This window comes from Eleginops maclovinus, chromosome 11 (genome assembly GCF_036324505.1).
Source record: "Eleginops maclovinus isolate JMC-PN-2008 ecotype Puerto Natales chromosome 11, JC_Emac_rtc_rv5, whole genome shotgun sequence".
Classification (NCBI taxonomy): Eukaryota; Metazoa; Chordata; class Actinopteri; order Perciformes; family Eleginopidae; genus Eleginops; species Eleginops maclovinus.
Window position 1 is genome coordinate 22,473,607 of NC_086359.1, and position 15,552 is coordinate 22,489,158.

Sequence of the window (15,552 nt, forward strand, 5' to 3'; positions counted from 1 at the left end):
TTGGTTGTTAAACGAAGGTTGAAAACTTACATATGTACTGAAACATCTACAGAAATGCAGCCAGAACAGAAATGTTTGGGGTGATAATGTAAGGTTAACAAATACACACAGAACTACTTGTGTTGTCAATAGTTGGAAAAAAAAATGTAAGATTGTACCTTTCAGTATTATCAGCATGCGTCTTCATATGTGTTTTGCCTTTGGTTTTGTTTTTGTGAATGTTATCTGATTTACATTACACAGGACCCCCCCTCTAAGAAGCTCTTTCTAGCTCACTGGTGGATTTGAAATGGTTGATTATGTTGGCTACAGTGCGGTGCTTGCCCGATGATTTCGCCCATATGGCTTATTGTGGGCACATAATGAAACTTGCTTTATACAGCCTTCACTCATCCACTAAATAAGTTACAGTGAACTGTTGACCAGGACGCATACAAAGCGGCCGAGACAAAGCGGCTGCAGATGAAACCTGTGAACAAATTATATGTTTTACAGAATATGAGGATAATATGTGAATTCTTATTGGTCCTTAGTGTTTAAATTTGGTGTATATTTTTAGGGATCCTCTGTTGTTTTTTGCTGACCTGCAGTTTTTGGAGTTTACATTTGCAGCTTGGTATCTGACAACGACAGATAAAACCTCACATGGAGCAATGGAGGTTCAAACCTCAACAATCATTGCGGTTCAGCGTTGAATATGAAATCCAACTTGATTAATCACTGCAGCCTTTCATGTGTCTCAATAAATATACAGAGAAAGGCTGAAGAGTTGTTTGAGTCTGGCTAGAGTCATATAATTCATTCACAACAGAAATGTACTTCTCTTATACTCAGAGCAGTTTTCTGGCCTTGAATACGTGCCACGCTCATCATCATCCAGTCTTTAAGCCAAACTGGGAATCTGGATTCATAAACACCACTGGCGTTTGCTTACCACAGGAAATATCTTCCCAATATTCATAGTGAGAAGCATCTCTCCTTGTTTTTACTTGTCTTGCTGAAAGTATTTCTTCAGTTTCCATGCTTAAGTTCGAGTTAATTATTATTCTTTTTCCAAACCTTGCCACTGACTTACATTGGATGTAGACTAGGCAGAAAATGTCATCCCGAAATGTCAAACACTCCAACGCAATAACTATGGCAGTGGTCTAATGGAAAGAGAAATGATTGTTCATCCATACTGTATGGCCCAGCTTCAAACGTTCCCGAGGACAAACAGAAAGAGTCAAGCAGGATCAACAAAGTATCACGTTATGTCTTCTGAGTGGAGTTTATTTTCATAATTGTTCAGACATAGTTAAACCACCAACACAAGTAACTGTATAGTAACTTTTAAGCTCTAGGGATTGTACAATAAATTCATTTAAAATAAATACTCCGAAAAAAAAGATATGAACTGAGTCTGTGGAGTCCACCAGGGACACACAAACACTTGTTTGCCAGAATCATGTGTGTTTGGAGTGATTAAACAGAAGTAGTTTGGTCCAGTTTGTCCATGTTATTATCAGATTTTATGTCAATACAAATTATGAGTGCTATTTTTTTTCAACTAATGCTACTCCCATCAGTTCCGGAAAGATGTCAACGCAAGCAATACAACATTAAAATATAGGTCTATGGTACCTATGGCTTTCAGGCATTAGTTTTAAGTGGTTGTTGAAGAACACCTTCAGGTTGTAGCAACCAAAATAAATTATTCTGCTAAGCAGCAAGCAATAGGAATAACTTGTGGAACTATCATGACTAAAATGTAGCTAACATCTATTGAAAGAATTGGAAATGGACTATTTCTGTTTTTAAAAGGGATGGGTTAATGCCTCATAGCTTACATGAGCCTCTACCATCTTAAGGTCAGTGTTTGGCTAATAGGGGCCCTTTTAGAGAATCATAGCAATTCAAATCTAATATTAACAATTATCTTGTTTATGGATGTGAGCAAGTAAATAGAGCTGAGTTTAAAAAAAAAAGTATGGTGAAAAGGTGTCATATGGTTTTTAAACCAAGTTGGAGGAGTTCAGAAATCTTCTCATTTGGGTGAAACTGTGGTCAGCCATGCTACTAAGACCTCTGAAAAGATTGTTTTCTACAGTCCTGTAAAAAAGTACCCATTGGGGTTGTAGATCAGAGTCCAGCACATTGCATCTTTACATGAATAGCCTTTTAGGGTCTTGGGTTGTGCATGGGCTAAAGCCTTTCACTTTCATAAACAAAATCCACACCTCTAGATTATTAGATAGCAGAAGTGGTCCTGTATTTGTAAGATTATGGTATTTGACTAAGTTATTGACTTTAGCAGCGGCCTTTATCCCCTGTAAGATGTTAAGAACCAAAGCAAACTCAACACTCACATACATGGGAACTGCCTGACTGCATAGTTCATTTATATGTTTAAGCACTTCCTTATAAGCTGAAATGTAATATTCAATGTACTTCCTGTCTCTGTTGCCATTTTCAAACATGCGTGTAATAAAACTGTTTTTAATATTGCATACTCGCGTTCGTCCACTTCATTTAACATCCTTTTACTCTCTCCCTCCGTTCTGTCCCCGTGGTAATGTAATAAGGTGTGGTTTTACTACAGTGCCTGAGTCTGATTCCCAAACGCTCCCCTAATTCAAACCAGATTCTTCCGTCGCATTACTTGTTGTTAACTTTGGGAGTATCGTATTGCCGCCAAATTCAGTCAAAGATTTAATAATTATGGGTAAGGGCTGTGTGGATGAATAGGAAATTCAGTTAGGGAGACCACCGTGGACAGGGACCAATGTTAGACTCCTGTGACCCCAATCACTGCGGGGCCCGTGCGGGAGGTGGGGTACTGCAGTTCCGACAGTTTTAATGAGATCCCTTCATGATGTGGTGTCTGTCGATTGGCTGGTTGGAGGAGAAGGCCAAATGTGTGCTACAGTGACATCTATTGGACGGGCCACCATCTATGAGAGTCACTCAGATGTCCTCACCACTGCAACAACTATTCCCGTAAAGTACCACATTGGCTGAACCTGTTTGTGAAGTCACAACACTGAGGTCAACTTCCTGTAGCAGTATTGGCATGCATCTCAAATCCTCCGTGGCAGCTTTAACAAGAACTCTGGAGCCTGAAAGGCCACACCTACAGAAATATTGCTATTCACTGCTTTGTAGATTTAAATTCAAAGCATACGTAGATTGTTCTTGAGGGATGCTATTAAAAGTGTGTGGTCATAAGGGGAATTTGGGGGCGAACAGTTAAGGGCACAAGGAAAATGGAGGGGTAGTTCTAATGTCTTCTCTTAAGCCATGGAATAGATACATGCTGGAGGAAAGTGTTTTTCCGAACAAACAAAAACTTTGCCCGAGTTGTAGCGGGGTTTTTTAAATAAAGCTGCCAAATTTAAATCATTTCAAACATTATTTTTAACTCAACCAGAGTCTGATCACACTCGTTTTATTATTTGTAATAAAGTGTTGTGGTATTTTACAAAGGGAAATCTTTTTTTATATGGGAGTTGTGTTTCCACAAGGCCCTAGGAAAATACTAAACAGCGATGGGGTTTGAATCTATGGTCTGTGGGCAGGTGCCTTTCCTGGCTTCATGCTGCCCACAATTTCTCTCCCTTCCAAAGCTCATGAATGGGCCCTATTTTTTTTCCCTTCGTTTCCTCTTCATTTTGTGGATGGTTTTTACGACTGAGATTTTCTGTTAGTATTACCACGGGATGGGAGGTCACAGCCTGAGCTGGCTAACTGTTTTACATTCCCCCTTCATCTGTCTCGCTTACTAACTTTTAAATTTATTGCTTTCAAAGTGATGGTTGACGAGAGCTACTTATCCAAATGTCTGCAGTTTTTTTCCAAGTCAAAATGTGAGTGAGCCATAACAAGAAATGAAGAAAATGTTTAAAAACGATTGGGATTTGTTTTTTCCCACTTTCCCTACAGTAACTAAAAAAAGGCATTTTGCATTGGCAAAAACATTTACCTCTGTCGCTTACTTCAAAAAAACTATTTTTCCAGTTGGAATACAACCTTGATGCAGTAAAAACGACCCCCTCGGGCCCATAGTCCACAATGGTCCCCCAATACAACCCTATCAAAACAGTAACCAGAGGCCCCAGATTAAAACCCAGTTTTCCAATTTTTCACAGAATTAAAGGGATTTAAAGACAGCCCCCTACTATTTCCGTATAAAATCCCCAATTAAAAAAGTTTAATTTAAAAATTTGGAAAACGAGAGTTCTTTCTATACCCACCCATGAAGGGTTTAGTAGTTATCACATGCGACCCTACTGTGTTTTTTGACTTTAATTTTTTTCACAAGGGCATAGTGGGGGGATTTGGAAAATAGTTTTGGGTTTTGTGTATTTGTGTTTAAAATTTGTTTGGGGGGGGGGCCAGACAGAGTCATTGGATAAGGGAGAACTATTAAAGTTTGCAGGGATCCCAGTTGTAAGTGGCGACAGCTGTGCCCGGGTTTTGTAGAAAGATCGGAGTTGTGATGAGCTTTAAGAAACCGTTTTGTTTTTGTGCGTATTGCTAAAGTGTCGTGGGGGGGGGTAGACGAGTTCGGGTAAAGAATGGACAAATTTTTAGATTAGCAGGCATCTTAGTTGTAAACTGTGCCTGGGTCTTTTGAAGAGATCTGAAGGGTGTGGGCAATTTCCCCCGAGCCACGGTTTTTAAAAATCCCATTTTGTTTTTCCCAAAAAAAAAAAAAAAAAAAAAAAAAAAGTTACATGAGAACATCAGCAGGAAAGTACAGCTTTGAATGTGAAATATGGTCTAAAAAAGGGGGTTTTCCCCAAACCTTTTTTTTTAAAGGGTTTGGGAGCTCATTTCTGAAAACAGAAGCCTCAGATTGTCATAATAAGGAGAAGTATGAAGGGTATTTTCAAAACTTGTTTTTTTAAATAGTTTTCTTTATTTTACTAGATTGTTAGAAAGTTTCGGCTTTAAAGACTGTAGAAAAAGGGGTTTTTTAACCTGAATCTACTGTAATATTATTTACATTTTCATTTAAAAAGTACAATTAAGCAAAGCACAAGTTCACGTGTGGGCCTATTCTTTTACAAAATTTTGAAATTGTGGGGCGCATTTGGCCCCCGGGCCTTAGTTTGGACACCCCCGGTATAAAAGTTTAGCATAGTTCCATTTATTTAAAGCCCCTTGACTGACAAATTGTGGAGAACAAACTGGGATTTTATGCTGAAAGAGTAGTAAACACTGTAATGGTTGGGGAAAAGTAAATAAGGGGTTAGAGGGGGCCCAGTAATCCTGCGCAGAAATTTGACTGTAAAATTATTGTCAGTAAAATTCAGTGGGTATTTTTGAAAATATAGAAGAAGAGTTTCTTAAAAAGGCATATCAATTAAAAAGCGCCAAAACTATACATTTAAAAAAAAGAAAAAAGAAACCCTGGCTCCTTCTTTTTGGCCCCCCGTATCAAATTTAAAACCGCCACGGTATGGGAGGAGTAGAGGCCGTGTCCGGTTTATTTTGGAGAGCCCGAGGCATTGTGCGTGTCATCTGGGGTTTGTTCAACTGTGACCCTGCATAGTGTAAGGATGTTAAAACTTTTCTTTATGCACTCCCGAAGGGCTGCTAAAAATTGGATGAAACAGCTTTAGTCCACTACAGAAAGATGTTGGTCAAAGAATAGCTGATTAAAATCATGCACAATTTAATGAAAACAATATTTGATCTCACCAACAAAGCAATGCGATGCTTGTGGAAAAAACCCCCGTGTGGAGCGCTAGTGCTGTGTTTTTCAATCAGATAAAGAGGGGTGTAATCTGCGAAAAGACGGAAAGATCCAAGCTCACTCTGTCCTCAGACTTAGTGCTGTCCAGAGTTCCCCCCACTCAACTGTATGCTTAGAATAACAGTCATGGCCTTAAATTGTTTGCCTACGATACAATGATTAAATTCATTAGCTATGCACTTCCTTCCAGATGCAGCCAGCCAGACAAAAGATATGCTGAAATACATTTAAAATATTTCAAACATTTTCCCCTAAACATAACCATTTATTTCAATGTGCACTAAATCCCTATGCAGTTAAACAACCCATAATATTTGGTTCACCTAATAGAGATGCATTTGAAATGTAATAATGAAACTTCATGTGTCAAACTCTTGTCCAAAATAATAGGTCATAAATACATAACATGGTGGAAGTTTTCAAAAACATTTGACCTAGGTCTCAAGGAAGCCAACACGAGTAGGACTTTTAGAGAGAGGCAGAAACAGACAGATGAACAAAAACAAATAGCTATTGTGTGGTCATGTTTCTTTCCAACCGCACTTTTGGTAGCCAAGTATGTGGATTGTTCCATTAATTCAGCATGAGGGAAAGAGTGTGAGGTTGGATTTGTGGTTTCTAACTCTCTAATGAGCTGGAAGGAGGCCACAGCTGACTTGAACTGAAGGTTAAAGTAAAATTAAAGTCAATCCAGCTCTCCTGCAGCAGCCAATTCATATTGAGCAAATATTTACAGCTTCAGGAAAGCAGCTGTACTGAACATCATCTTTTCATCTTACGAGGGACATTAAAAAGTAAGACAGATAAAATATTTTAAATCAGGGAATCTACTTGCATGAAGCAAGTTGAATATAAGACCTTTGAAGACTTTTTTTAATTGCACTCTGAAGGACATGTATGACCTACTTTACACACTTTCCGCTATCTGGATCTCGATAACGCTGCGAGATGTTACCAATTATTAATAGATGTGAAAAAAAAACCCAGTTCATAACATTCTACTTCTCATGTCGTAGCCTTTTCTGGACTGATTTAATACATTTTAAAACCAGTTATTGCCCTTTTTTTGTTGTTGATATAAATAGGAGAAGGTCCTCCTAGACTTCTGCAGCCATAACTCTGTTTGTAGAAATAATACAATTTGACCCAAGTCAAAATGAAAGTCGAAGGAAAAAATACATCACCATTCAACCAAGAATCCAAACAGCAGCTTTCATCAGATGGATTTATTGATCATAACTCTGTGGTCTGCAGACTGGCCAATTGGTGTCGTATGGCTGAGTTTGTCATGCGGACTGAGTCTTGTCATCTCAGATGGAAAAGATTCCATTTTGACATTGCAGCTGGAGGCTTTGGTTCTCACATTCAGCTCCTCTCAGGAATAACTCTATGTTCCAAACTGCTTTCCTCTGACCGTTATGCTTGTGGTGGGGCTAAGCTCCAAAACAATAAAAACAAACACATAAGCTGACGTATATTTGTAGTTGATGCGTTTTTAGCTTGTGTGCAGTTTCTGCGGACAACCTGCTAATTGGTCTGAGAAGCACAAGCCAACGACTTAACTGCAACATGTTCAAATAGGGTCTGTTTTCATGGGGACAACAACAGGTTGGGGAATATATATATATATATATATATATACACACAGCCCTGGAAAAAATTAAGAGACCACTGCAACATTTATCAGTTTCTCTTGTTTTATTTGTTCTAGGTTTGTCTTTGAGTTAAATTATTTATTTATTTATTGTATTCTATAAACTACTGGACAATTTTTCTCTGTGTTGGAATTCAACACACACTGGAATGGCTGCCATACAGGTAGAGATAAAGATTTAAGAAAAATCTGGAGTGGTCTCTTGATTTTTTTCAGAGCTTATATGATAAAAGCTTTATCATTCATTTTATGGGAAACAACATTTTAACAGCGGTTTCGACATCTCACATTGCAATGATTTTCCCTATGAAATCCAATCAATAATGCCTCATTAGAATTATCCTTTAGGTAGCAATTTTCTTTAGTCTTGTTTTATTTGCTCATGTTAATACTGATTGATGCATACAAAAATGTATGTAAACAATCTTCTCTATTCTTGGAATACACAGACGTACACTGACATTTAGTTTCTGCATTTAACCTATCCTGGTTTAAGGAGCAGCATTCTTGCACTTTATGTTATATCTTGTCTTTATTTGCAACTAACTGTACTTGTATGTATGTATTTTTGTGCTCTTTTATCAGTAAGTGCAATTCATTTTTTTTTTAGAAAACAAAGCAACATTGTTCATTCAGACTTAGACCAAACAGCTTACAATAATTATCTTCAAAGCAAGAGAAAAAAAAGGACCCTGTTGCAGCCTCCTCTTTTTTTAAACTTAAGCTGGTGTTTATTTAACAGCTGTTTTCATGAGCCACTTAGCCCCCTCTACGCAATAACTGTAAAATGATTATTTGGCCTCTGGGACAACAGGCCTGGACCCATCACAGACGCTTCATTAATATAGACAGAAGGAGGGGGCTGGATGGCAGCGAAGATGACACCCAGCACACATGCTCTCATCCTGGTAGAGTAATGGAGGCTGACATTGGGGATGATGGAGAGACACCGGCCTAATGAGGTGAATTTTTGTTTGATTGAGAGGAGTGTTGGAGCGACTGACGTTCAGAGAAGGAAATTAATGCTGACATTATCTTGATGAACCAAATTAGGGGATACTGACCCTCTTAACTTGATGATGAGTGCCACTAAAAGAGATCAGTTGTCCAGAGTCACTGTGTTAATTCAGATGGGAAGCTGCTGATTGGCCAGAGTCTAAGGGCTGTAATGAAATCCACATGGAAGCAGAAGGCACTGGGGTAGCAGCAGTTACAGAGTGAGGGTGTCTGATATTTTTTCAAATAGTGACCAGATGAGGCCAGCATTGTTTTATCTGAGAGCTGTTTAATGTCACTGAGCCACAGCAAGTCCTGCGCTCATGATGGAATACCTCTACTCCCAAACACCCATGTGACAGCACACAGGGCTTGATGAATTAACAACAAAAACAAGTTTTTTCTAAACTTGCTGACATAGAATATACTTGGTCTCTGCCCCTCTTTATTCTTATGACAAGTTAGTGGGGGCCCCAAGAGTGAGGTCTGGCAGCCAAGAAAAGCCCACAAGCAGAGAGAAATCTTTTGTTTGTGTCTTGGTCCAGTTTCCCCTCAACTTCCCCAAGAGAAAAACAGAAAACTGCAGATATTTCGACACACAGTGACACAACTATGATCAATGGAAGAGATATACCCTCCAGAGTTGTAATGGACTGTCTGATTGGTTTTGGTCTTTCCTTTTGTCTCCAGAGCAGTTACTTTCCTGTGAGCCTAAGCCAGCATTTTTAAATATTACCACAGAAACATGAAGTGGAGTAGAGACGGAGGAGTAATCTCTAAGTGACAGTGCTGAAGCAGAGAAGTATAGCATGTAGGGAGACAACAGGAGAGCAGACTTGAAACAAACAGGCCTCGGCTACAAATTCAAACCATCTGGAAACTGCAGACGCACTATTAAGTAAATGATGGAGCAGAGTAGCCAACACTTTCCAAACACCCAGAATCACAGCAAATCCCTCCTTTCAGAAAGCTCCTCCAGTCAAACCCCTGACCTGTGGGAGGACGATGTTCATATCAACACCGATTGACCTTAAAAGACAATACATGCAAATTAAACATTTCCCCGTATTCTCTGAATGACCCATTCATTCTGCTACCATGAAGAAACTACTGTATCCTCTCCATCCAATGACGTCCTTGCAAACACAAACTCTCTAAACTCTCTGAATAGCTAGACAAAAAATACTTTGGCACTGACTGTATGAAATTCTCTCCGATCATTCTCCATTTCTCTCAGTCATACACACACATACACACAGACACAGAACTAACATTTACTTCTATCCTTATATTTAGTGGAACTAGCGCGCCTATGGTACCTCTTTGCGGTGATGGACAAACCTGGAACTACCGACCACAAAATGTGGAAATTCAATTAGACGAATTTAAGTGTTTCATAAAGTCATAGGTGGCTGTCCAGAGGAATTCCCATAAAACCCTGCAGCTCAGGCATAATCGCAGCATGCTGACGGACTCGCTACATACACACGCCCAGAACTAGAAACCACAGAACAGTGACACACACTTACAACTGCGGTCTGAGACTGGCTTATAAAATGCAACTTCTGGAGGATGTCAGGCTGACAGACCACTCTGCATTGTACTGGTCTGGATTGGAGTGTCACATGCTTCCAATCTTTCTTATCAAACATGGGACCTGCAGGGCGGTAAAGGCTTTAAAAGCCCCGCACCTCAGACAAACTACCGCCTTCCCACAATCTCCTTGATAAAGTGAGAAAGGAAAATATCCGTTTATAGAAAAGGGTGCTCCGACTTCTGGTTGTAAAAAAGGGTCCCACCAACAACTGACTCTGGCCAATGAGTGGCACTGGATGTGAGCTGTAGCTAACAACAAAAGTTTGTGATGGAAAACAGAGACCACACAGTAGGGCTATGAAAACCCATGGGCATAGAGAAGTGTACGTATGGCCTGGGTTTGGTTAATAGGTAGCTCGAACAAGGACTTCCAGTCAGAGAACCACGGGGCGACCAAACCACTGGGAGACTTTTTTTTTTCTACAGGGTTTTTCTTGGAGCAGAAAAAACAGTTCTTATCTAAATGTCATTTCTCAGTAGTGTTTCTTCCTGTCTGAGTGCGGGAGCTGCTCAAGATTGTTTTACACTTCTCTTGTTCAGCCTAGGCCAACACAAACAAACACTAGGTTGCTTCCAACTTGTGTTTCAAAACTTACCAAGAGCCACAAATATGACAGCAGTAATTATTATAATCATTATGCATTTCACATATTTTGAAAATATTCAGCATGTTGTAATGCAAACATACAACCTGATTATCTGATCAAATTCTTAGTATAGTTCATTATAGTATAGTATTGCATAGTATAGTACAGCACAGTACAGTACAGTAAGGTATAAAATGGTATGGCATAGTATAGTATCGTACAGCACACTATAGTATAGTATGGTATGGTTTGGTATGGTATAGTATGGCATAGTATAGTAGGGTATAGTTTATCATAGTTTGGTAAGGTATTGTATTGTTTAGTATAGTATGGCAGTGAAGTATACGGTAGTATGGTATAGCATAGTATAGTACGCTATATTTGATCATAGTATGCTATGGCATTGTATAGTATAGTACGGTAAAGTGTAGTATAGTATACAGTAGTATGGTATAGTATAGTAGGGTATGGTACACTATAGTATAGTAGGGTATGGTATGGTATAGTATAGTAGGGTATAGTTTATCATAGTATGTTATGGCATTGTATAGTATAGTATACAGTAGTATGGTATGGTATGGTATGGTATAGTATGGCATAGTATAGTAGGGTAAAGTGTAGTATAGTATGGTATGGTCTAATATAGTAAATGATTGTATGGTATGGTACAGTTTAAGTATAGTAGGATTTAGTGTCTGAACAATTCATATAATATCAAATCAAGTCAGATATTATTTACATTGCGCCACATGATAACAGAAGTTATATCATGGCCTGTTTCATACAGAGCGGATGTAGAACGCACTTTAGGTAGAATCAAAATGAGATAGGAGAGGCTACAGACAGACCGTGTAAAACAATGAGATAAAACAGGCTTTAGACTACAACCGTTGACAGACCTAATATAAAATCCAGCATCAGAAAACAGGGACTTCCTCTCTCTGGATCAATCACAGAGGGAGAGGGCTGAGAGCCATCAGCCTGTTGTGTCATGTCAAGCTGTTAACAAACTCATAATACAACCCACACCACCACTTATGACCTGTAAAAAATCATTTCTTGCTTGAAATGTGATAAATAAAGTACACTAATCACATGCTTTTCACTGTCAACAGGCATCTTGTTTAAGTGGCACCTTAATGGTGTTCAAATTCAAAACACATAGTCAAACTCAGGGTTTCTAACTTATCCCCTATTAGATATAAGGAGGGGGTGATTATCCAACATTTGTACAGCATGTGGCCATGAGTACAGATGCAGGTTCATGTTGTTCTTCTGTGGGCTAAAGCAAAAACACATTAATGGTGCATACAAAATAAAAACAGTCCCTTTTTGCCTCACACCTTATATCATCCTTCTCTTTTGGGATGAAAGTGACATAAATGACATTGACTTGGCACTATATTTTTTCTAGTGCCTGTCATGTCCATTATATGTTTTATCACATCAATCCCTGTAAAATGGAAAACAAATGTGGCTGTTATGGAAGGATGAAGACAATGAGTGGCAGTCGGCCGTTGAAATGGCCTGATTACTTCCAGGCTCTGTCTGGAAGTAAGCGATGGTGGCGGAGCCTGGGGAACCGTGGTCCAGGGTTCAGGTAAACAAACAACATACAGTGGGCTGCATTATGATTTCTGAACATTGAGGAGTCTGTTTGGACAGTGTAGATGTAATCATCTGTTTTTCTTATTTTTTTTTTTAACATTTCTCTGGAACACACCGAGAAGTGAGTCACAAACCGCAGACCTCAGATCGACAAGGAGAGGAAGAACAACAGGCTTGTGAGTGAAACCTGGAATAGACTCGTCTAACAATGTTTTCATTCTTATTTAAAAGAATCCGAGACATGGAGGAGTGAATAAATGCACACATTTGACCAGATAGAGACGGACTTATCTGATAGGAGCAATGCCTTAAATCAGGGGTTTTCAACTGGTTTTGTCCCAGGGACCACCATTCGGACTAGAAAGCGATCCGCGGCCCACTGATGTGCCTGCGCGTGCGCGTGTGTATTTGGTGTTACATGCATAGCTCAATGCATGAAACATGAAAGAGAGGCCACGCAGATTTTATAATAATAAAAGTAGATTTATTAAATTAAATTAAATTAAAGATTATTTTAAAGAAAGAATAAAGAATAATAAAGTGTTGTGCAATTCAGTATTGGGAAAAGTAACTAAAAATGTCATGCAAAGTCAGTCTAGGTGTGTGACAAAACAACAACGGAGAACAAAAATCCAACAACACCGGAGAACCAAAATCCAACAAATGAAGACCAAGGCAGCCTCAACTGCTGGCTGGTCAGGGCTTTTATAACCCAGCCAGGACAGACCTGTCACCAATCACCTGCTGTAGAGACAGAGAGATTGAGAAAAGCAGAGAGAGATTGAGAAAAGCAGGGAGAGAGAACAGGCTTACCATTAACACAGGGCGGGGCCTAAACCCGCCAGGGTCGTAACAGTGAAAACATGGGAGAATTAGGCCTACCTGTCAGTGTGATATCTGGGCGTGGTGAAGTCCACACAGCCTGTCTATTCGTGGCGAAATGGTAGACAGAGACAGTCTCATGTCATTCTCTGGATCAAGCCTAGCCCTGTACTTATTCTTTAAGTACGCCAGTGTAGAAAAACCACTCTCACACAGGTATGTGGTTGGAAAGGGCAAAAGACACCTCATTGCTTTTGCAGCAAGCTGTGGAAATTCTGTCTGGCAACTTATCCAGAATTTAACAAGGGGCTGTGTGTCGTACATATGCCTCCTGACAGAGTCTGTGGACATCTCAATCAGCTTATCCTCTTCCACAGCCGTCAGACTTGACCCTACTGATGCATCGTCACTGAATGGGAGCAGGATCCACTTGCTGTCACGGCGCCACTCTTCCGAATCAGTGAAGTACTTTGCGAATTGACGCACAAGCTTCCTCAAATGCTCACATATAGTGTCGTTGATGTCAGTGCTGTCAGGGTATTCCTCAACTGAAGGAAACATCGCCAAGTTATTGCTCTCCACTCGTTCGATCCACTTTGACATTTTTTTCACAAATGCGTCGAGCTTCTCGTAGAGCTGCATGACGTTTGCATCTCTCCCTTGCATGGAGCTGTTCAACTTGTTCAGCTCTGCAAAAACATCTGTGAGGTACGCCAGCTTAGTTAACCAGTAACTATCGTTGAAATTGGAAGCCAGATCAGAATGCTTCTCGCACAAGAACTCGTAGATAGCTCCGCGTAGTTCAAACACACGGGCGAGCACAGCGCCGCGAGACAGCCAACGCACCTCTGAATGATAAAGGAGAGAGCTGTGTTCACTTCCCAAGTCATGGCATAGGGATGAAAACAGGCGTGTATTCAATGCGTTTCGTTTTATGAAGTTGACCGTCTTGACAACGACATCAAACACACCACTGAGCTCAACACTGAGATCTTTGGAGGCGAGAGCCTCTCTATGAATCAGGCAGTGTGTCCAAATTACCCCCGGAGCCACCCTCCTTACATGCGCAAACAGTCCAGTCTTGCTGCCACTCATGGCTCGGGCCCCATCGCTGCATAATGCAACGCACCTCTGCCACGAGATATTGTGCTCCGTGAAAAAATCGTCCAGTGCTTTAAATATTTCTACACCGGTAGTTCGCCCGGGCAGTGGTTTGCAAAAAAGAAATTCCTCGCACATAGTGCCACTGTCCTCGTATCGCACAAATGTTAACAGTTGCGCATCATTAGTAACATCTGTCGTCTCGTCGATTTGAAGGGAAAACAGAACTGTCTGAAGTTTTGCCATCAGCTGGTCTTTGACATCATTTGCCATTTCCCCAATTCGTCTTCCGATTGTGTTGTCTGACAACGGAATAGTTTTTAATTTGTTGGCACATTCTTCGCTTACCATAGCTCTGCACATATCTATGGCTGCTGGCAATATAAGCTGCTCTGCAATGGTATGGGGCTTCTTACTTTTTGCAACCCTGAGAGCGACCAGATACGATGCTTTCAGTGCGTTTTCATTTATTTTTGCACTCTTCCTCATGGTAGCCTGCTGTCCTTTGAAATCACGCAACATCTGTTGCATGTACTCAACGGGTTTGGCCTTCAAGTGGACGTGATGCGTCTCCATATGCCGCGTAAGTTTCGACGGCTTCATAGCTTCATTACAGAGAATTGTTGAACATACGAAACACAGTGGTACCTCCTCTCCTGCTCTGTCTGTCGTCACTGTGAATCCATATTTAACATATTCCTCATTGTATTTTCTTTTTCGTCTTTTTTGCGAAGTTGACGCTTCGGAAGCCTGTCCTTGCCCTATCGTGGCGGCCTGTCCCTCTGTCGTGGCAGCCTGACCCTCTGTCATGGCAGCCTGTCCCTCTGGCACTTTCCTCACTACAAAACGATCCATTGGTGCTAGATATATAGCTAGACTAGTACATATGTAACAAATGTTTGCTGTACTACAACCTATCTTAAAATACTCTCGTCGGCTATGCTTATAAATGTGTGTCAACTTTGCTCGCAAGACTGTACGTAATGAATAATAAGTGAGGTTAGCGACGCAACTCATTACCATTAGCGAATCACAGGCTACCATAGACTGGATAGGCGCAAGGCTACATTCTGTCAGCTTGAATTTCCTTTATATTATTTTAAACATATTTTTCACGATATGTAACGGTATTCTGGAAATGTGTTGAAATATCAAAGCGAATTTATATTAAAAAAAAAACAATGGTGAACTGATCAACATAGGCTCTTGTCACGGACCACATGCAATGCCGCCGCGGACCCCCGACCACCGGTTGAAAACCCCTGCCTTAAATAGCAAATAATGGATCCGTCAGATCGGTCTGTCCCTATGAATGCCTCGACTCACTGTAGGTGGGTTCAGGGTATTGCTCTGACACATTATTGCCATCACTCCTATCTCATTCAATATAATTGAAGGAAAGACATGTGACAAAAGAGATCGGGTCATACCATTGTCCAACTCTAAGG

The 15,552-nt window shown here is 40.2% G+C and overlaps 1 protein-coding gene across 1 annotated transcript; it reads right to left on the reverse strand.

Moving 5' to 3' along the window:
* Positions 1 to 12,564: 12,564 nt before the first annotated feature.
* Positions 12,565 to 15,335, reverse strand: LOC134871702 (protein FAM200A-like). The gene is made up of 2 exons (XM_063894523.1): positions 13,064 to 15,335; positions 12,565 to 12,925 (listed from the first exon to the last, which is right to left on the reverse strand). The coding sequence occupies exon 1, from the start codon at positions 15,146 to 15,148 to the stop codon at positions 13,067 to 13,069; it is 2,082 nt and encodes a 693-aa protein (XP_063750593.1). The 5' UTR covers positions 15,149 to 15,335; the 3' UTR covers positions 12,565 to 12,925; positions 13,064 to 13,066.
* Positions 15,336 to 15,552: the final 217 nt, after the last annotated feature.

Excerpts from the sequence above, each read along its gene's own strand:
- LOC134871702 (XM_063894523.1), bottom strand. The coding sequence starts at position 15,148 with ATGGTAGCCTGTGATTCGCTAATGGTAATGAGTTGCGTCGCTAACCTC.